Source organism: Terrapene carolina, unplaced genomic scaffold, assembly GCF_002925995.2.
Source record: "Terrapene carolina triunguis isolate 2854851 unplaced genomic scaffold, T_m_triunguis-2.0 Scaffold714, whole genome shotgun sequence".
Lineage (NCBI taxonomy): Eukaryota > Metazoa > Chordata > Testudines > Emydidae > Terrapene > Terrapene triunguis.
In genome coordinates this window covers 12,175,251-12,197,188 of record NW_020665065.1, presented here as the reverse complement: position 1 = coordinate 12,197,188, position 21,938 = coordinate 12,175,251, and the positions used below count along the sequence as shown (strand labels likewise).

General features: G+C 51.6%; 1 protein-coding gene across 1 annotated transcript in view; it reads right to left on the bottom strand.

The window, feature by feature from the left end:
• Positions 1-2,278: 2,278 nt before the first annotated feature.
• CLCN6 (chloride voltage-gated channel 6) overlaps positions 2,279-21,938 on the bottom strand; it is a 23,160-nt gene continuing 3,500 nt past the window's right edge. The window contains exons 5-23 of the mRNA XM_024210565.3: positions 20,547-20,613; positions 19,552-19,658; positions 19,187-19,313; positions 18,499-18,566; positions 17,290-17,348; positions 16,712-16,844; positions 15,728-15,841; positions 15,239-15,405; positions 13,935-14,061; positions 13,408-13,537; positions 12,894-13,047; positions 12,637-12,796; positions 12,359-12,465; positions 10,722-10,908; positions 9,929-10,086; positions 8,839-8,995; positions 8,020-8,127; positions 7,340-7,465; positions 2,279-4,791 (exon numbers count right to left, since the gene is read on the bottom strand). Of these exons, the coding sequence (XP_024066333.1) occupies positions 4,711-4,791; positions 7,340-7,465; positions 8,020-8,127; positions 8,839-8,995; positions 9,929-10,086; positions 10,722-10,908; positions 12,359-12,465; positions 12,637-12,796; positions 12,894-13,047; positions 13,408-13,537; positions 13,935-14,061; positions 15,239-15,405; positions 15,728-15,841; positions 16,712-16,844; positions 17,290-17,348; positions 18,499-18,566; positions 19,187-19,313; positions 19,552-19,658; positions 20,547-20,613 (2,337 nt within the window). The 3' untranslated portion in view covers positions 2,279-4,710. The remainder of the gene's footprint in view (positions 4,792-7,339; positions 7,466-8,019; positions 8,128-8,838; positions 8,996-9,928; positions 10,087-10,721; positions 10,909-12,358; positions 12,466-12,636; positions 12,797-12,893; positions 13,048-13,407; positions 13,538-13,934; positions 14,062-15,238; positions 15,406-15,727; positions 15,842-16,711; positions 16,845-17,289; positions 17,349-18,498; positions 18,567-19,186; positions 19,314-19,551; positions 19,659-20,546; positions 20,614-21,938) is intronic.

The window sequence follows — 21,938 nt, the reverse complement described above, 5'->3', positions numbered from 1 at the left end:
TGCCACTGAAGTCAACGACAAAGCTCTCCCATGAAGTCACCGAGTATGGAATTGGAGGTATCGTCCTGCTGAAATTAATATATTGGGCATGAACTTGGCAAGGATTCCAAAAAGGATCAGACAGTGGGATGGGTAGTTAGAACCTCCAGAATTACCCAAACCAAATCCTGATCTCTGGGGAAGAGGGGCAGCAGGGTGAGAAGGAAAAGGTTGCCTAGGGGGAGGCGTCCTCCTTTCTCATAAGCAGCTGGAACTAGCCCCTGTCAGAGGAGATGGACCTAGACTGACCAGTTATCTGAAACAGTAGGGCGAGACCAAGTTGTAGTGTGCCTTCCAATACAAACAGCCAAGGGCCCTGGCCAAAAAGCTTATAGTAAACAGCATTCATGGCTTCCTCCCTTGAAAACATAGGTTCTTGGATCTATGGCTGTTGGACCATTTTTATTATTGGGAGGAATAAATAAAGTTTAAACAAACCATCCAACGGGGAGGAAGAAGATCACAGAGCCCAGCAGGTGCAGAAGGACACACGACGACATTTTACTCTCAGACGTTATGGTTACAGGACGACATCCCAAGTGCCAAAGTTCAAATAAAAAATATATTCATACAAATTTAACAAAAATACAGTTTATATACACCGTGGAATCAGCTTACATCATCTCGTAACAAAACAGTGCAAAACAAATGATAAGTGGCTGCCCCTGGCATGGCTCATAGTACAGAGGAGTTAAGACTTGCTACCCTGCGTTAACACTGCACAGGAAGCAGGAGACAGCACCCTCTACTATCCCAAGCTTCTGCCATCAACACTGATCCACTATATGGACTCTCCCCCTTAGTGTTACTCTGATAAGAACAACAGGCACCCGTAGAGTTTCTTTGTCAGCTGTTTAGCAATCAGTGCCAGACCAGAAGCAGTTAAGGTTTGCGAGAAGGGAGTTCAGTGGTCAGCTAAGTTTGAGCAGTCTCAACTGAGGAGAGGATCCGGGATCCTTTGCACCCTTCGTAAGTGGCACATGCGAGAGCCGCTGGCTGGACTGCATCTCAGAACCCCACTCAGAGAAGAGCATCCAGGCACCCCTTCATTTCTGAAAGAGGAACTTTCCCTGCGATGGGCTCTATGCAATATTGTTGAGCACAGCTGGCGAGTCCATTTGTGAATTTCTTTAAAGCGGCTAGCAGAGTGCCATAGTGGCCAGTTACGTTCTCCTGGCTGCACCAGCGAAAGGAACTGGTTACCTCGAGCGATAGGTTTTTAGTAAGACGGATGCTTAGGCAGAGCAGGTGCGGCCGAGCACGGGGTGGAGTCCGCACCCTTCGTAAGGGAAGGCAGAGCTGGTGTCCCAGAAATACCTGAGCAAGATGTTTCAGCTCAGCTTGCCTGGGATTCCTAGCTCCATAACCTCATTAGTGAGGCCAAGACATGGTGTGGCAAAATATACTGCCACGACTCATGTACTGAATAAACAGGACATGACTGGCAAAGGCGACTGACAACGTTAACAAGCCCTATTTTGGGGGGGGGGGGGCAGGGAGGTAAGTGAACTCTCACACAGCAACTGAGTAGAGGGAGAGGGACCGGATCTCACTGGGCTTATGAAGAGATAGAGGGTGCACATGGCTGCCGCATCTTGTGGTTTGTGCCTTAAATGCCCGATCGCTAAGGTAACCCTAATGAAGTGGGATTGCTTTACTGCACTGTGGGACTGTCTAGGTGCCAGAACCTAGTGCAACACACACGTATTTCAAACTTCCAGTTCACCTTGGGGGAGAATGGGGGAGGGGATATGTCCTGGAGTTTCTTGGACCAGTTCAGTCTCTTTCAAGCCATGGAAACCAGTACTCCTCCTGCCCCAAAGCACAGGAAAAGTGAGTTATTGACAAGCCCGCTCTAGATATGGGTGAAACAGGCTGAAGACCCTTAGTCAACTTAGGTAGAGCAAGGCACCCCCTAAGTCAAAAGCACAAGCCAAAGTCAACCCTCTTGACAGTCATTTAGACTCCATTAACTAAAGATCTCCCTGAAGAACTGAATGGGCAGCTGGGACTGAGTCATATTTCAGATGGGCCTGAAGAAGTACGAGGGTGCCACTCCCAGCACAGCTGTGGAGCCCAAGGGGAAGGGGTACAAGATAGGTGCTGGCCCTGGGAAGATGCCTTTACTTCGCTCTGGGGAGCTGAAGGATCAACACACACCATTTGGGCTACCCTGGAAGGTTCTTCTCCACCATTCCAAAGGGCCTGGGGGCCAGGGGGGCGGCCGGGGGGCGGGGGGGTGGGGGGGGGGGGAAGAGGCGGGGAAGGTGTGAGGAACATGTTCCCTGCACCCTGGTCACACAGGACGCCACCCGGGCTGGAATGCAGAACTCGGATGGTACCTGCTATAACCAGATAGACCCAGGAGGGTGAAAGTCACTTGCTGAAGAAGGGAAGTTTTGTATGACATGTAGCAAGGCTCCTCCCTCTCCACTCAGCAGGATACGCAAGGAGGGCCAAGGCCTCTGCTCCAGACTCAGGGAGGAACAGGGCTTCACAGGAAGTCTGCCGCCAGTCTTGGAAGAGGGGAGATAGAAAGGAAAAGACAAGACCCAGGGAAGGGTTTGCTGGATTTCATTGGAAGTGACTAAAGAAAATCTCCAAAGTGAATCAACCAATATGTAGGTGAGCCCTGCCCTGCCCGCTAGGGGCCCATCCTCCACTATACACGTCAGAATTGAGTCAGGGGAACTTCTTTCGTCCAGGCTGTAATGCAGATACAACAGTTATCTCCTATCTACAACACAAACTGCAACCAGCTCCTATGATTTGGCTCTGGTGTAAATACCCCCAGAGACTGGATCTCCCTGTACCTACTCAGCCACCCACCACCTGGGCTGCAGGGGAAAGCTTCACCAATTCCTAAAAGAGACTTGCTTAATGAAGGGCACTTCTGCTCTGTGCACACTACCTCTTACCTTAGAGAAGTTAGAGATGGCTGTGCATGCCACAGCCCTCACGAGCGCGGCCCAGCACAGGAACATACAGCTTCCCCAGACAAACTCAGCTGGCAGATCACAGACTCTGCCACTGACACGTGCAAACAGGTTTTGCAATCCCTCTACGCTTGGAAGGAAGAGTCCTCAAGATGGCTCAGTTTTACTCCTAAAACAGTAGCTCCTTCCGCAGCTAGCTAAAGCCCAGTATGGCGTGGAACAGGTTAACCAAAGGGCTGGTCAGAGGGCTGTGGGGAAGCTTTCCTGGGATGCATTCCCCAGGTTAGCTGGGCCAGTCTCGGAGGCAGCAAGAATGCTCTGTGCTTTATCAAGCCAATCAGTTCTGTAGCCCCTGAAGGCATGAGGCTGGCTTCCCCCAGTTATCTGAATGCAAAACCCACAAGGGCAGGAGCCTGCTGGAACGACACAGGTGCTGCCAGGATGGTACCTGCCAGAGCACCAGACTGGCTGCGACTGGCTCCTAAGTGCCGACTTTACCCTGCAGGTGATTCTGCGGTTGCAACAAACAGCCCAAGTGCTTGCAGAGCTGCCGGCAGCCCTTCCATTAACCGCTCTGCAGAGCGCTGGCTGGCTGGCAGGCAGTCACAACCTCCCAGAGCCCCTTCTGCCTGGCCGCAGCATGAATCGCACCTTCTCCTTCCGTGAAACCGAGATAAGCCAACACTGCTGCTGAATCTGAGCTGGAGGACTAACGCTCATGCTCTGCCCCATGTTGAGCTCGGGGCTTGCCGGGCTGAGAAAAGAGATTTCCTCCATCTCCACAGCCCTAACTGTAAAGATGCCCCTGGAATCCAGAACCCCTGAGTGAAACCAGGCTCTTATCAATGGATCTCTGCAGCAGGGCACTACATAATGCTCCAAAGAGGGAAGGGACAAGAGTGCCTTATAAAAGGCTTCTCTTCTAAGGGGAATCATTGGCAACAGCGAAGGAGGTTGACGGGATTTCTCTCTTCCGAGTTGTTTTGGGGGTGCATTAAGGGTTTCTAATCCAGACCAGTAATTAGAACCAAGTTGTTTTGGGATTCTTGACTTGCCCAGATGCTCTCAGCAGCCAGTTGCTGTCAGACAAATCCATAGCAGGGATTCCAGCGCCTGAAGGACATTAAGAAATTAGGGGCTTTAAGAACTGAACTGAAAAACATGAAGCCAGAGTGAAAAATTAAGAGTTCCTGATGGCAGAAAATTCCCCACCCCCCCAAGGAGGTGTAGTTTTAATGCCACTGAGAATAACCAGCAATTTAGTGTTGGAGGACATTAGCAAATTGCAGTGGGTGATCTCAGCTTTGACAATGACCCCTCCTCGTGCGAGTAAGGCAACTACTGCAGCAGAACTGGGGAGGGAGAAGAAATCAACAAGAGAGGGGAGGGGAAATTCGCTGCACTCCTCCACATGGGACATGGTGTAGATTGTTACCCTCCAAACTGCAGGCATTTCTATAGGAAGAGCAGTCTCAGGGCAACTTCTGATGAAAGGAGACGGCAGGAGAGAAGAGAGCGTTCTGGCCAAGAGCAGTCAAACGAAGCACCTCTCTGGGGCCGGCCGGCAGCTCAGGACTTAGATAACTCTTCTGCTCTCTGCCAGCGACATGTTCTCTGGTCCCCAGACTGCGTGAGAGAGAAGCCAACCATCGTGTCCTTGGACATGGGGCATCCAAGCAGAAAGCGAGGGCACGTGCAGGCTTGGAGGAAGGAGGGAGCCATACCGACAGCAGGGTCAGATGGTCTGGTAGTGCTGTCTCAGTCTTGCCTGCAGAAATTCATGAGTCAGGTTGTGTCGAGTTATTATTCCAACAATCTGGTGAGGGGAGAGAGGAAACCATACAAATCAGTCTCACCGACTCACGTTAGGTGACAAGGGCTTGGTGGAGGAGAGGAAGCAGTAGTGTTTCTTCTGGCTGACCTGAAAAACCAGGTGAGAAGTCTCGGGCAATTCTCCGAGAGGCTTGGTCTAGACTCAGGGCTGGGAGCCGGTTCAAGCTCTAATTCCTGCTCTGACAGGATTCTCTTTCTTAGGGCTTGTCTACACACAAAAGTTACGCCAATGTAACTAGACAGGTATAATGGTAGCACAACCTTAGCATGGATGTAGTAATATCAGCATGAAGGTACTTTATAACCATATGGGAAGGGAAATAAGCTGTGCTGGTATAAGGCACTTTTATACCCTAGGCGTTGTTCTAATATAGCTATATATCTGCAGGAAAATCATACCACTAACCAAAATAGTTACATTGGTACAAAATCTGCATACAGTCGAGACCACAGACAAGTCACCAACCTCAGACTTTCTCCATCTGAAACTGGTGTAATACTGCCCATATGGGGTGGTATTGCTTCGTGAGCTATATAATGATGCCAACTTTTTCAAAGTCAGGTGCGTCGAGTTGGACGCCTCTGTGGCCAGAATACCGGCAGTGCTGAGTGCATCACTGGGAGCAGCAGGTGCTCAGCACGTTGGGAAAGAGAGGATGCTTACAGTGAGGCAGCTAAAAGGAACGCTTTTGGCCAATGTGTTACTGCTGTCCAGTCTCTGCAGAAAAGAGTGAAACCGTCTCTAGATCAGTTTCTTTCAATTCACCTTCCGTAGGGGTCCAAGTAGCCAGGTTTCTAGTCACCCCCACTTTAAGATCATGCATAAGCTGCTTGATCTATTTTCAGCCGTTTCTAGATGGTGCTAGTTACACCTCAGAGCATCATTTAGGAAAGAAACTCCTCAGTGCCATATGGTTTTGGACACCCACTCTACTGAAGCTGCCTGTCTGGTCACAGCCCAGCTGTACATGACCGGGTCCTCAACACCCTCCGTCCTCACCCCCAGGAACAGCTCCATGCTCAGAATAGGAAATGCAACCATCAGACTACAGCTACAAAGGCAGCTAAAGCCAGGATCTCTCCCCACTTCTACCCAGCTTAACTTTTACTGTAAGGGCCAATACAAGGGCCGACTCAGGCCCAGAGATGTATTGGACTCTCCTCATGAGCCAGCAGCATTAGGCACTTCTGTATCAAGACATTTTAGCTAATTGCCTTTTTAGCCTCAGAGTCCATCCGCTGGCTCCTCTGGCCAGCACCACCCTCGTGTGGGTGTACTAGAGAGACGCCCATGAACCCCACTGTGGGACGTCACATGGGGAGACTGTCGGTAGCAGCAATAAATTCTAGGCAACCCAGGAGAGCCAGAGGACGAAGGCTAAACAAGGTAAAGTGCTGGGTGCTTCCTGGTCTCCTGCCCTCACCTACAGCGCTGCTCTGCCTCACAAGCGGCTGGGGGAAGATTTAAACCTTGTGAAGTGCGGTCAGTGGCAGAAACACCAGAAGGTGTTCAGCAGAATGGGGATGCATTTAAAGATCAGTGCTAGGATCCTTCTGTATACTCTGTAGGGCCACAATAGAAAATGTGTGACCGCTCAATAGCTCTTGCTTGCAATGTTCGCTTTCCACTAGCAGGCTCAGTGGGGCAAACATCAGAAATCCTGACACTCGGAGAAAGCTTCTGCAGCCTCATCCTTGCCTACCACATCAGTTATGTCCCTGAAATACACTGGAGCTAATTCTAGGTGTTAGATAAGAGGATGGCACGTACAATCTCTGGGGCAACTTGGCTTCATGTCACGATAAACTCTGTCAAGAGACCCACCAGTGCAACAGCTCACCCAATACACGAGCAAGACCCCCTCCCGCACATGTCCTGCAGTTAGTCCTGATATGCTTTGCAGATTTTCTTATCCGGGATGCTGACTCTTTACTATGTTCACGGGAAGCTGAGGACACCTGATGGGCACTTTTGGGCACTGCAAATGCCACAAGTCTGGATAATTGGATTGGTTCTATAGTTGACTGTCTCAGCTCTTACAAATACAATGTAAATTCCTGTCTAATAGAAGGATGTGCCCCAACCTGGAGAGATCGCTCCCAGGGGCTTTCAGTCTTCTTTGGCTGCAGATGCTGCCAAAACAGAGGGCAATTAGTGCCACTGGAGGTGGTTTTTGTCAAGTGGACCCTTGCCCACTGGGAAGTGGACTAAGACCCCTGAACAGGCATCAGACAGCATCAGCTTCCAGTCACAGCCAACCTAGGCTGGATCCAGACTTGGGACACGTGAAGGTTTCAACTTTATTACCAGCCTCAGTTAAAGTTTTTTCAAGTGAGCAGGTGTCAGTTAAGACACAATTGGGTGAAACTTAGCACCATATAGTGGAGAGAGGTTTCTCCAACCTCTGAAAGTCACATTCTGCTCGCTGTCAGAACAGGTTTCTTCAACATCAATCTGGGACTGAAATGTAGCATGGGGCAGGCCCCATAACGCCCCCCTCAGCCAGGACACGGCCGCAGTATGGACTCACCTCTCCCACCGCATTCACCACTGGTAAGTGCCTGAGCCCCATTGTCCTAAAGAGGTTGAAGACTTGCGAGGCATGAGTGTTAGGGGAGACCGTGAAGGGAGATGGGTTCATGTAAGGGGTGACGTCCTGGGGAGAGTCAAGAAGAAAACACCGAGGTCATTTCTACCAGGTAGTTTCAAAGTGAATTTCCATTCTCCTGGAAGGGAAGGGATGAGAGGGGGCTTTAGCCCTGTAGACTCCATGAGTCTTGGGCCTCTTGCCTGGGCCTGCTGGCCCAATCCAACAGCAGGGAGATTTTGAACAGGTACAAGTGAGATCCATATTCACTTAAACCAAGAGTCAAGTCTATTGAGAACAGGAACTGTTCTCCCACTAACATTCAATTGATTTGTTAAATCCAGGCAGCTAGGAAGTGGTCAGAAAAGTATTTCAGCCCAAGATGTCAGAGGTGCAGGATTTTTGGTCACTGTCACCCAGAGTGGATTTGAACCTGGGCTCAACCTAAAGCAGCAGCCCGGGGAGCCCAGAATTGGAATTTGGGAGTAAGATTAGGTATGAAGTGTCTCCGTAATCCCAGGCCGGGGAAGCATTTTTAGAGGTCTTTGGAGCATTCCTGAGAACGTGCATCAGGGAGAAAGGGCACCATGACAGGGCAGCAGGTTCCCATTGGCATCTCTTACCACTATCATGCGTGGGGTCAGCAGCGTGAGGTCCAGGTCATGAATATCAGGGTAACGGGGGTAATCCTCAGCCATCTCGGCGTACGACAGTCGAGGCTGGCTGGTGCTCTGCAATTCGACAATGAAAGAGCCTCGCTGAGGAGAAGCATCACCCTTCCGAAAGGGTATTCCTAAAGCGGCTGAAGCCATGCGAGAGCACAGGCGAGACTGGAGCTCTCAGCAACCCTCCAGGTCCCCCGACAGGCTCAGGGAGTTACACACGTGTCTGGAGAGGGATTCTTGGAGATCATTCACAACGGAGCAGGACACTTAACCAATACAAGGAGTCACACTTTTGGCAGAGGAGAGGAAAGGACTGATTTTCTCTCCAATCCATGGAGATACTTTGCGGGACTTGGGCACCAAACAGGCTGGATCATTTCGCTTGCTACACGCACGGAGATACATCTGTCCAGCAAGCCACTGAGAGGCAGAGACACGGGGGACAATGACCCCATGCTGATGGGTGCACTATGGGCAGTCAGACCTCACCCCTCCCCTTCTCCACTCCCACGAGGGGATGTCACCTCTACGCAGTGCACTGGGCATTTTCACAGAGAAGCTGCTACTGTTTGGTAGCTGTGCCTTTTCCCTGTGCTTGCACAGTTACGTAACAGGCGTAGTTCTCACTAAGGGAGGATTCACTGTTCTACCCGTTGCAGCTTCTAAGGGGACAATGGAGTTTAAAATACTGCATGGCAGCCCCCGGGGATGCCGTCTTCCCAATTCCTCCCTTCCCACAAGAGAATCCTCATCTGCCCCAGAATCTGCAAGACCCACCGACTGACTCTCAGAGTAACAGACTCCTCGGACGAGCAGGGTAACCAGCTGCGAGCGCAAGATCAAGCCGTGGAAGGTCAGAGGTCGGAAGCGTTCCTCCATGGTCCACTCTTCACTGGGGGACTGGTCTGGGTACAGGTTGGGGTAGGGAGTGTATCTGTGACAGATTTCACACCACTTGTTACAATGGGTACTGCTTGGAAGTACTTAAAAGTAACAATGGCAGAGGAACAGAACCACCAAAATAGGTTACTGTCTGACGCTGTGAAGTGCTTGGCCCACACGGAGTGCCTTTCACGCAAGCATTTCAAAGCACTTCACAATGGGGAAAAACACTTGCCCATCTCTCGTACAGATCAGGAACCTGAGGCAGAGGGTTAAGTGACTTGCCCCAACACAGCAACTCAGTGGCAGAAGCAGACCAGAAACCAGCCTTCCCAACCTGGACGGAGTCCCTGCTCTGACCATTAAACCACACACATGTGTGAAACTCAGATGGGGGTCTCCGCCCAGCTCCCAGCAGGCTGCTGTCCGCATTGTGAAACCAGACCAGTGCAGGAGGACACTGGCTGCTAGCTCAGCAGGGATCACCCAGGCAGGGCGAGGCACACAAGGGGGGAACTTTGCCCTGCCACCGCCCGTGCTGCAGATACAGCTGGCTGGTTTCACAATCACCACGTCCCCTTACGGAAGAGGGGCAGCTGTTAGGAGACTCCCAGGTACACCTGCAGGAGCCAGTAGGGAAGTCTAGAGGAGGAACGGAGACGTCGTAAGGTGTGGAGATGACCGGGCTGGAGCACAGTAAAGAGAGAGGAAGAACGGTTCAGTGGCTAAGGCCCCAGCCCTACAACTTGGGAGAGCTGGGTTCAAGTCCCTGCTCTGCTGCAGTGACAAGTCCTTGCCTTGGGAAAGTCACTTAGTCTCCTTCAGCACCCCATCTGTACAATGGGGCTAACGGCCTGGCCCGGCCTCACAGTGCACTGTGAGGAGAAGATGTGAGGCGCTCAGTTACTATGGTAACGGGGACCACATAAGCACCATAGGTAAACCCCACTGTGTTTCAAACCATCGCCACCCCCCGGGGTCTCACCGTCTCTCTAGCATCTGCTGCAGCAAATCCTCCTTCTCGGGCGGCTCCTCTGGCGCTACGTGCTCATCACACATGTTGCGCAGCTCGCTCGAGGGGTAAGATTTCATGGACTGGCTCCGCTTGCGCTGCTCTCCAGCTCTGGTGAGGATGCTGGATTTCTGGGGGGGTGAGCAGAACCTTTAGACAAGGGACACCGGTCTCGTGCAAAACAGGGGGTCAGGAATCAGGTAAAGTGCAGAACATCTGAGTGCTCTAGGCACGGAGTGCAAGAATTAACCCGCTCTGATCTGAACGAAGTCGCCAGCAAAGGGCTAGCTGCTCCGAAGCTCTCCCAGGAATTGTATTTGCAGGTATTGCCAGGACTGCAGGATTCACGCTCTTAAAAATGAGAGAATCTAGAGCTGGAACAGGCCGGCTGCTGCCCAGCCTCTTGCTAGCTCAGGAGTGCTCCACGCGGCACATTCACAAGCATTCCACTCCCGCCCACCCCACCCTGCCCAGTGGTAAGTGTCCCGAAGGAACGAGTTTCCACCACTGCCCTTGGGAGAGAATTCCTCACGGAGCACGACAGCTTCACTCCATCCCTCCTGCCACATACTTAGAAAATTGGGAAACTCTTCCCGACACCAAAACATATTCGGCTGCGGAACAAAGTCGAGGACAAGCTGCACACTGAGGCAAGCAGGACTTGTGCACCATCGACAGCCAAGATGACCCAGGAAGCTGCCTCCCTCCATGATCAGAGAAAAGCCCCTTATCCCCGAGGGTACTGGGCGGCCACCTCCCTCCTCACCTTGAATCTAATGTTGTTGCTGATCAGCTGGTTCCCCTTCATGAACTCCTTCTCGTTCCCCCGGTTCTCCGTCACCACAGGGAAGGCGTGATGGACCGTCGTGCGCAGGATACTGACCAGCGACTGGATCCGGGTGTGGGGATACACGTACGTCAGGTTGGGCTCCATGATATCGCTGGCTCTCAGCCTGAGGTAATGCAGAAATGCACAGCTGTAGGTGCCAACACACTAGCTGCAAACAAGCATGGTGCAGAACCAGCACCAGAGAGAACCCCATGGAACCCATTTCACGTTAGTGCTGCCTTTGCAATTCCTACAAACCCTGTTTGCAGAGAACAGCTGTAAGGTTACCGAGGCAGCAGCACTATCTACATAGCATCACAGGAGTGCGCGATGCATTAGACAAGATGACAAAGGCTCCTGTCCCAAAGAGTTTACCCTCTAACTTAGACGGACAATGCAAGGGTTTCTTCTCCTTCACCACCACCACCACCAGAAAAGGAAAACAAAACCAATGAAGAGACACTTCATATGAAACAACAACTGCGTACTGCCTCAACGTTTTCACCAAGCCCTTCGTTGCTGTGTTCTGTCGCAACCTCTAGGCTTTGCGGTTCTACAGGAAGCAAAAGTGTCCGAGTACATGGGGAAACACCCAGGGGTCAGTGATTTTATAACAGTATCTGGCAGAGCCTGCCCTGCTACCTCCATTCACTAAAAGAGCAATAGGTTCTTTAGCTGGACATAAGAGCGGCCATATTGGGGCAGACCAGAGGTCCATCTAGCCCAGTTTCCTGTCCTCTGACAGTGGCCAATGCCAGGTGCCCCACATGGAATGAACAGAACAGGTAATCATCAAGTGATTCATTCCTTGTCGCCCATTCCCAGCTTCTGGCAAACAGAGGCTAGGGACACCATCCCTGCCCATCCTGGCAAACAGCTATTGATGGACCTATCCTCCATGAACTTATCTAGTTCTTTTTTGAACCCTGTTATAGTCTTGGCCTTCAGAACATCCTCTGGCAAAGGAGTTCCACAGACTGACTGTGCGTTTTGTGAAAAAATACTTTTGTGTTTGTTTCAAACCTGCTGCCTATTAATTTCATTTGGTGACCCCTAGTTCGTGTATTATGTGAAGGAGTAAATAACACTTCCTTATTTACTTTCTCCACACCAGTCATGATTGTATAGACCTCTATCATATCCTCCCTTAGTCGTCTCTTTTCCAAGCAGAAAAGTCCCAGCCTTATTAATCTAGTCCCAGTCTTATTAATTAGCGATGCATTTCAATTAACCAACCAACCCACCCTGGTGAGATATTAGCCCACTTTAAAGATGGGAAAAGGGAGGTTCAGAGAGGTTAGGTGACTTTCCCAGTCCACAGTGGCAGAGAAAGGGATAGCACTCAGGAATGCCTTTACTCTGATCACTCCGCCATCCACCTTTCTCAAGAAAAGCCCCAGGCTTCCCACCCCACTGCGGGCTTTATGCACAATCTCAAGATACTTCTCCAATGCTTCCATGAAGTCCCATAGGGAGAAAAGAGGAGGTGTCCCATCCTGAAGAGCATTTACCACCAGGCCAGAGAACCACCATCAGTTCTCAAACACAGGTACAGTCGAGAGCAATATCCTTACTTGTCCATTTCCACCTCCGTCTCCCACTCCAGCAGCGGCACCCCTCGCAGGGTCACATGGATGTCGTAGATGCCCTTGTTAAAGAAGTCTCCTGTCCATTTGGCTACCTAGAAAGACAGAAAAGTAGTAGTTCAACCGCTTTCCAAGCACAGGACTCCTGGTCCTCAAACCTGAGAGGCGGTGGATAGGATGGACATGCATGGGAGCCTCCCTCAGCCAAGCAGAGAAAAGCCAAAGTCTGGCCAGGAACCAAGAGGGGGCGTAGACATGGTGCTCACCATCAGGGTGATCATTATCGGAAGCCCGTACGTGATCTCATTGGTGGATTCTATCAGGATGACGGTGAGGCTAATCGTCATGCGGACCACGCCTCCCAGGAACGCCGCCGCACCAATCAGTGCAAAGGTCCCCGAGTAGATGTGGTCCAGCCCAATGTAGCTATGGAGGAAGCACACACAGCCCTGGCATCAGGACCAAGCCAGTCAAGAGTCTAGACAGCGTCAGCAGCGTTCTACAGCACACGCAAACAATGCACCTTTTGAGGAGGTTGGCGACCAGGCGTCCGAAGGCAGCCCCACAAAGCAGTGACGGTACAAAGAGACCACTGGGCACAGAGCTCCCATACGTCCAGCAGGAGAGTAAGAAATAGAGAAGGAAGAACAGGGAGAGCGTGACTGGGCTGAAAGTACCTGCAACACAAGAAGAGTTATGACCCAGGGGCACAGGCCTCCTAGGTCAAGCTGGGATCTCACAACGTCCTCCCCTGGGATCGGAGCAGACTCTCCTCTCCACCTCAGAGCAACTCCTTAGTCTCAGAGTCCCCATGAGCACTAGTGAGGATGACGAACCAGAGCAAGGGAGAAGCTAAGACCGCAGGCCCTATTCACTGCAGCTGGAGCCCTAGCCTTGTTTCTCAGCAGGCCCTGAAAACCGCAGGAATCTGAAGAGGCTTTTAGTTCTCCGATTCCCATGGAACCACAGGTAAGGCTTAGACAAGACTCTGATGATGCTGGCGGGGAACCTGAGCACCGCATCTCCTGGACACTCACCATCCTGGTGGAAGAGCTGCAGGATGGCTGACTCCTGGGGGTTGAAGAAGAGCGTTGCCATGTCATTGTAGGTTTCATTGGGGCAGAAGAAAGTCTTGATGCTTGAATTCACGTCCTCTGATGAAGAGCCCTAACCAACAGCAAATCAGACATTATGTTAATATATAATCCAGTCACGCCCCACTGGGAGCTGCCACCAGGACCGGAGTGTACACACACACACACCCCTTTCAGCATTGCCTTTGAGGGAAATCACATCCAGACAGAGGATACAGGACTTGAAATGAGCCCAGATACACAACTGCCTCCACTTTGCCCCAGGGGGCAATATTCTCTCACGCATCTGGCTTTCATCAGTGCATGCAGGCCTATACCTATAGGTGATGGAGTCTGTTAGTGAAGCTCTGTGGGGGAGTCTATGAAGGGTGTATATTAATGTAGGTGAGGTTGCGTTACATGGACACACTGTACAGATGCGTGTTTCCTGGGGCGGTGGGGACTGTGCCCCTCTGTAGGACGAGTGTTACCTGAAGGCTCAGAGTGCTGTTGCCACTAGGATTGGTGGAAGACATCTGCCGGCATTCTCCTAGAATCATGGAAGCTACGAACACTACAACGGTGGTTGTTAGACACACCAGCAGGCTCTCCAAGACTCTGCAAGCACAAAGCAGAAACCATGCAGGGACAACCATGCTCAGACTAATCAAGCCCTTGGTCTTTGCACACAGCCCTGCGTCCAACATTGCTCTGAAAAAGCTACAGTAACCAGCAATTTGTGGCTCCACTAAGCAGACAGCAGGTCACTTTAGGTTCTGCAAGACAGTCTGTCTAGTGATCATGTTCGTTCCGACCGGCCATGCAGGCTGGGCAGAGGGATCCATCCAATCAGGAGTAAAGAAGCCAGTGTAGGCCAGGAGGCCCCTCCTCTGACATGGGATGACAGGCTTTGAAAGCTCTTTGGCTGGTGAGAGTATTTGGACACCGTGTCATTTAACTCAGCACTGGGCTTGCCCTGTACGGACCCTCTCTGCCATCACATTAATCCAAGAGGCCCACACTAGGATCTGAGAGATGTTGCTAGAGCCTTTCCTCCAATTTCAGCCACTGCTGCTCCTTATCCACATGCCCCCCAGGGTAGGGCTCTTGGCCTGAACAGCACATGGTGAGGCTAGCGTCCATAGCAATGTCTGACAGACAAGCTTTTAGCTGCCTTCCATGGGCTTTTCTGGATCATTCAAAATGTGTCTCTTCCTTGTTAGCTAAATGGTAATTTCCTGTAACCAGAGCTTGAATTATGCACTAATTTCCTGCATCAATGGATTGGACACAGTTTGACTTCAGATGTTCTGATCAAATGAACCGATTAAGTAAAACGCACTGTCCCATAATCAGCTGTTCCTACCATGACTACGTAGTCCAAGACAAGACCTAGGGAGACCCCCAGTGGTGACACGCAGGCAGCACAAGCTGTATTGTTAGTCTAGGAACTGAAGAGATCCATAGAATCTGTGTACAGCAGCCTCAAAGAATCCCCTTCATACTCATCATAAAGGTATCCTGGCGCCTTTATACCACAAGGGTCATTACAGGGATGTAGTGGGATTGTAGTAGCTGAGGTTGGCTTAGCGTTCTCTGTGCAGATGCTATACGGTTTGCTAGGTTTTGTTATTTCACTGGGATGGATTTGCAGCCTTTCACCTAGTCCCCACTTTTCAGTGCTTTAGTCTCCATGGCTCTTACTCTTTGAGGCACTGTGGACACAGACAGTGAGGACAGACAGACAGACACCCACAGAGATTACACCAAGGCAGTTGGAAAGGAGCACCGATACCTGACCAGCTTCGGCTTTGGATGCACGTTCCGCATGCGGTATTTCGCCAGCCTCTTATTCAGGCAGTTGAAGGTGGCTCCAAGAAGGCCTCCTACAATCCCCATCATAATGAAGAACCCCAAGTCCATGGCCGTCCAGAGGTGGCATTTTTTATCAGAGTCAGAACACTGGGGAGGGAGGACAGGGGAGGGAAGAGAGGGGGAGAAATGCAGGAATGAGCAGATGGAGACGTACCGAAGCAGGCACCGAACCCCTCAGCCACTTCTACCTCAGGCAGGAAACATTTACCAGCACCGACCACAGACCAGATTCATTGCCTTTGTCAAAGCAGAGCAGCCGCTTTCCCCTTTCTCCAGGGAGCAGCTAGGCCGTTCCAGCCGGCGCTCCCCTCGGCCGGATTTCAACTCACAGCGTGGATTCGTTTCACAAAGCAAGCCAGCAGTGACCACCGGGGGCGACTGGAGAGGCAGTAAAGCAAGCACAACGCACCTTGAACTCCCCGAAGTTTAGCAGCCCGGGTAGCTGGAAAGATCCCCAACTTCCGAACTGAATCCCGGAGCGGAAGAAGTTCAGGGTGAAGGTGGCAGCCATGGAACAAAAGAGCTGGAGGAGAGAGGCAGGAAGAAACACACCCAGGTCAATGGCGACCAGGCCAGTCTCTCCACACAGATCACGTCTGGGGAAGGGAGCTTGCAACCTACTGGCACTTCCAAAATCTTATCTTTTTACTGCGTTCAGAGAACAAGGCAAGAGACCACTTGATCCCCTACTCTGACCTCTTGCATAACACAGCTCCATAGAATTTAGCCCAGTAATTCCAGCAACAAGCCCCTCATTCTGGTCGTGGGCACTGAGCAGCAGCAGCTAGAATCGATTACGTACACAGCTTGTTGGTGCGTGTCATTTATGACTTGAGGCTTAAATTGGCTCTGGATTAGATTACACTCTTGGGGAAGCCCTCCGCTCCTTTAATCCACGCTGGAGAGGGGAGTCTGCCACTGCTTCCCAGACGCACAAAGTGTTTGGCAAAAAAGGGCCAAGTCACGTCACCAAAGATTGCTGTTCTGATGCGGTCTGAGAACTCTGCCAACTCCAGCCCAATGCAGCAATCTGAGTCAGAGAATTTCTCCAACCCTAGAGCAAGGCAAAGTCTGTTTCTCACAGCCCATGGGGACACAGGGATCTAACCTCTGCCTACTGTGCGCCCACTGCCCGGAAGGAACAGGAGCAAAGCCATTTCTCAGAGCTGCCCCAAAAATGCGGAACAATTCCTTCCCGAGCACGTTCCTGGGAACCGCCACTAACCCCCAGCTCTAATTCTCTGGCATCAACACTGCAAGCAGTTCACATTGTGCCAGGAGAGCTCAGCTTGAGAGATTCAAGAATCTTGGGTTCTTCACAGCCAAGCTCGCTGGCTTCCAGCTCAAGTCCCCTCTCACAGGGAAGGGGAACCCGAAGAGCCAAAGTTCTCACCACTTTCCACGTGAGCCCCTGGTTCCAGAAGGAGGAACCCTCTTCCAAGCTGAACAGGGTGCCCCCGATTGGGGCCCCAAAAGCTGCAGCAACCCCTGCGGCGGCCCCTGCAGATACAAAGTCCCTTTTGTCCCTAAGCAAAGAGGGAAACAATGAGAGTTTATATCAAGGGAGACTCTGGAAGGAACTTGGAAAAGGGGAATCAAGCCTGGGACTAAACTAACTGCTTGATGGGGGCAGGAAGGAGTCTTACTCCTGCAGCCAGCTGTGCCCAGTGGGCAGTGGGTTTATCATCTCTCCCTAACGTAGTAAATACTGGCCATAGCCAGACATATGATATGGGATTGAAGGGACCTGGGGTCTGATACATTATGGCAAATCTTGTGTCCCCAACACCTTTTGGAGGGGGCTGCGCACCAAGAGGATTGTGGGGGAGACCAGGTGCCTCAGGAAGGAGTCTCACCTGGATATATAACTATGTACCTTCTCTCCGTTGGGCTGACAGGCTCTGGCTGACTGACCCACCCAATCCAGCACCCCCACCCCACCCTACTCAGCCCTCCCCTTGGGTACAGTACCTGTCACTTCGGAAATAGGGAAAGTTAAACTGGATCTTCCTAAAGGAGATGCTCTGGAACTGAAAAAACAGAAGGACAGAGTCAAAACTGACACAATGATGAACCAAAGCAGCCCTTCCCTCCCCCAACACTCCTCTGGGAGCAGCCAACACCTGGGAAACACCGAGCTCTTCTGCCTACATATCCACGGCGGAGGGAAAGCAGACCAGGAAATGTGCTTCTAAGGTATCGGTTGCTCTACTAGCAGATCCTATTTACAGAACTCAGTGCGTGCTGGAGCTGGGAGCTTTGTCCCTGGAGGGTTCCTGCAAAGTACCTACTACCTGCTTCTGCTGACCAGTCTCCAGGGTTCTCTCTCCTCTCAGCACGAGGGAGAGGAACGTCAAATGCTCCCTTCCCTTCCTGCAACACCATGGCCTAAACAGGCACTACATCCCATTGTGAATTAGAGTCAGTTTCCTTTTCGTCTCTCAGCATGAGCAGAGAGGCTCTCCAGACACTCCAGCACAGGGTCCTGCAGCCAGCACCGGCACACCAGAGGCTGTGAGGCTGAGCCAGGAGGCAGCGTCTACGCTCAGGAGAAAGGCTCAATTTGTCAGCTGTTCTGGCACAGTGCGAACAGCTACACTGTGTGCTGCTGTTAGCGTTATTGATGCCTAGGAGGGGCCACCTCCCCAAAAGGGGATCTCATCTTTATCCCTGCTCAGTGCTGGGTTTCTCCTGAGCCTGTAACAGCCCTTACCAGGTGGTTGAGGGAGGAGGTTATGGCGCTCTCACAGATTTAAGATGGCCCAGACGTGTGACCTAGAAACGCACAGTGGAGAGGGAGCAGAACGAGGCCAACTCAGCCATGTCATCCCTCTGTCATTACTTTAGCTTCTAGGAGAACACATCTAACAGACACTACACCTGATCTTAACCAAGGCACTGAGATGGGATAAACTTCAGAGCAATGTCACAGAATATCAGGGTTGGAAGGGACCTCAGGAGGTATCTAGTCCAACCCCCTGCTCAAAGCAGGACCAATCCCCAGACAGATTTTTGCCCCAGATCCCTAAATGGCCCCCTCAAGATTGATCTCAGGACCCTGGGTTTAGCAGGCCAATGCTCAAACCACTGAGCTATCCCTCCCCACAACGTCCTTGGTGCCTAACCCATCCCAGGCACAGCCCAAGTCACAAAGAGTCTCAGAGCATTTCCAGCACTAACCTGAGGCAAGCCAGCCCCCACAATAGCGCCACTGTGTATCATGGGGCCCTCCTTCCCTACAAAGAGACCTGAAAAACAGAAAGCGTTCTCACTGCAGAAGTCAGACATTTGCAGCTAAACCCAGCACGCTCCGTCCTGTTCTGCAGTACTAGGAGAGAGGGGCATCACTTCTTTGCCATGGGGCACAGAAACCAGTCACCCCTGTGCCTGTGCAGAACTAGTTTCCAACCCTCTGCCCAGCATAGAGGCTGAGTGCAGACTCCCAAAGTAGGAGCACTGCCTGCTCCCTGGGGAAATTCAGGGGCAGCATGACTCCAGGCTGTCAATATTCCAGGCAGTGTCGGGCAGGCATGTCCCAGTGGGGCACATACGTGTTTGTGCCGACACATGCTTCTGCACAGTGAGGACTTCAGCCATGCACCTGAGGCTTGGCACTGGGACCGCACTAAATACATCCATCAAAGAGGGCTGTTATCCCCAGGTGTCTGCACTCTCCCAAGGCATAGTGGGGGACATGCTCTAGGCAGTGTGCTCCCGGCACTCACACCAGTGTCTTTGTTCTCCTTCCCATCACTGGCTATAAAAGTGCAGAGCCACTATTGACCCGCCCACCTGGAGATTTTCAGTCAAACTCTGTTCCCCACCATCATACGCTTAGTCCATGATGCATCTGTCGGCTCCCTCTTACCTCCGGCTACGCTGAAGAGTACCCCCACAGCTTTGCACACCAGCGTCCGGAGACGGACTATCCCTGGCACCTTCACTCCGTTCAGGTAACACTTAATCTCCGGAATTCCAGAGCCGGCTGCCACGGGCTGCAGGGAGGACACGTTAAATACCACAGTGTGTCAGCAGGCTGATGAGCCCCCACCAATGAATGCAGCAAGGGACTATGGGAAAGAGCGCACCGAGAGGCTGAATTCAGTAGTCTGTGTAAAATGCTCTGAAATCTTGGGTGAGAAGGTGCTGCAAGAGGGCAACAGACTGTGTGCATTACCTGTTTGATAGCGAGGACAGAGAGGAGAGGAAAGGGTGTATTCAAAGCAGTCTCACCTCGATCAGGACAAGAAGACTGGCAAGGAAGATGAAGGTCAGGTTAAACCCCAGCAACTCCAGCAGGGACACGGCAAGGCAGCCCTTCTCGCTGCACTCCTCCACCGCTGCAGGGAGGGAGTCAAGGCAACAGGAACGCATACCTCAGCCAGCACACTCTGTAGGGCCCATTAACAGGACTCAAGGCTGAATCTCCTAGTCCAGCCACCAGCCTTCAGAAATCAGGCTCCCATCGCAGCCCCCGTGACCAAGCTGGACTAAACTCAAGATGCCAGAAACCAGGAAGAGCATCTGACAGGTCCATGATGTTCTTTCCTGGATCGATGTTTCCCAGGGGGTGGCAGCCCACTCCTTGGGTACTACACCCAGCAACCACAAAGTGGGCTTGACTTCCATCTTCACCGCAAACACCTTATGCCTTCCCCTTTCACTGCACAATTCACAGGGTCCAGCAACAGAGAAGGACAAGGAGAAATGCTGATGACACTTTCTGTGCATGAAGTATAAGGCAGCTCCTCTGAGAAGGAGCCAGGGAAGCATGGGGGTTAGAAAGCCACAGGGTGGGTCTAACAGACAATGCTGATGATTTAGTATCAAATCATTCTGAAGGTGCTGCTGCAGAGATGCTGCTGCAGAGACACTCCACAGCAAGGATTTTTTTTACAGTTCCTCTTCCAGAATCCAGCTCTTGGTCCCAATGATTCAAAGCCCAGATCCTGGTTAATGGAGTTTTGCCAATGGCTTCAGTGGTAGGAAGACTGGGCCGGAGAGCACCCATACACAGGATACCGTGCTACTCACGCTCTGTCACCTCTGCCAGGGGGACTTTCCCAACTACTGAAGCAGAACCCCCAGTAGGACGTTTAGTGGTTAATAAACCCCTCCGCCCAGGAGAGTTCTCTAGTGGAACCAACCCTTTCAAGACAAGGCCATGGTTTTAAAGAGAAAGAGGCCACCTGAGTCCAACAATAAGGCAGGCACCACATAAAGGATACAGGTTTGCACCACATGGAATTTAAGTTGGGAAAAGAGTCGCACAAAGAAATCGACAAATAGACCCACCTGTGAAAGAGAGAGAAGAGGAGAGACCTGGCATCAGAGATCAATTACTTGCAAATGCCAACAGATCACCCCACTGGGACAGCTGCAGTCTGACAGAACACTGGTAGTGCAGCAATTATGCATGACAGCTCCTGTACAGGCTGTGAAATCCCACGAGTGGGGACGGAGGGTCAAGGCAAAGTCACTCTGGATGCTCAGACTCGCTCCCTGCGATGCTCTTCTCAAATGCATCCACTCCCATCTTATAGCCAAGATGAGGCAATGATCTCTCCATACGACTGCCTGGGCAAATTGAGAAGAGCTAGGAAAGAGACACTCCCATGTGAGCATATTAGCAGTAGGAGCAAGCTGCAGCTGAATCCATCAGTCCCATGGGAGTAGCTCTGTCAACAGCGTCCAGGTCTTGTCAGTCTGTATTAAACCTGAGACATGCACAGACCATCCCCAACGTCACAGGCACCTCAGGAGACCCTAACACATACAGTAACTCCTCACGTAAAGCCGTCCCGGTTAACGTTGTTACGTTGCTGATCAATTAGGGAACATGCTGGTTTAAAGTTGTGCAATGCTCCCTTATAATGTTGTTTGGCAGCTGCCTGCTTTGTCCACTGCTTGCAGGAAGAGCAGCCCATTGCAGCTAGCTGGTGGGGGCTTGGAAGCAGGGTGGACCGGCAGCCCCCCTATCAGCTCCCCTAAGTTCCCTGTGCAGCAGCAGGCTACCAATGGCCGGCATTTCAGCTGTCCCTCCCCCACTGCCATGTGCTGCTCCTGCCCTTTGCCTTGGAGCTGCTCCCCGGAGCCTCCTGCTTACTGTGCAGGGGAGGGGGGGAAGAGGGGGACTAATGTCAGGGTGTCCCCCTCCCCCCTGCTCCCCACTTACCTCTTCTCCATATAGAGCAGGGGGGAGACACAACAGGCCTCAGGACCGAGAGAGCTGGCTGCAGCTGCGTCTCAGCTTCCTGATCTTTTTAAAGGCAATGTACTTAGAATGTGGTGTCAGCGTACTTAAAGGGGCAATGTGCATCTCTCTCCCCCCCCCACACACACAGGGTGTGTGTCTAGGTCTCCCCTCCCTCCATTCGTGCTGCCTTGTAGAGTGTGAGGCTACATTAACAACAACGTGTTAACCCTTGAGGGCTCAGCCGAGTGCTAGTTCATCATTTAGCAGTAAGGCATTCCCTGGGAAATATTCCACCCTCTAACTTCACTACCTCAACCAAGCTTCACAATCATCTATACTGTGTACAGTATTAAAATGTTTGTTTAAAACTTATACTCTGTGTGTATGTGTGTGTGTATATATATATATATATATATATATATAT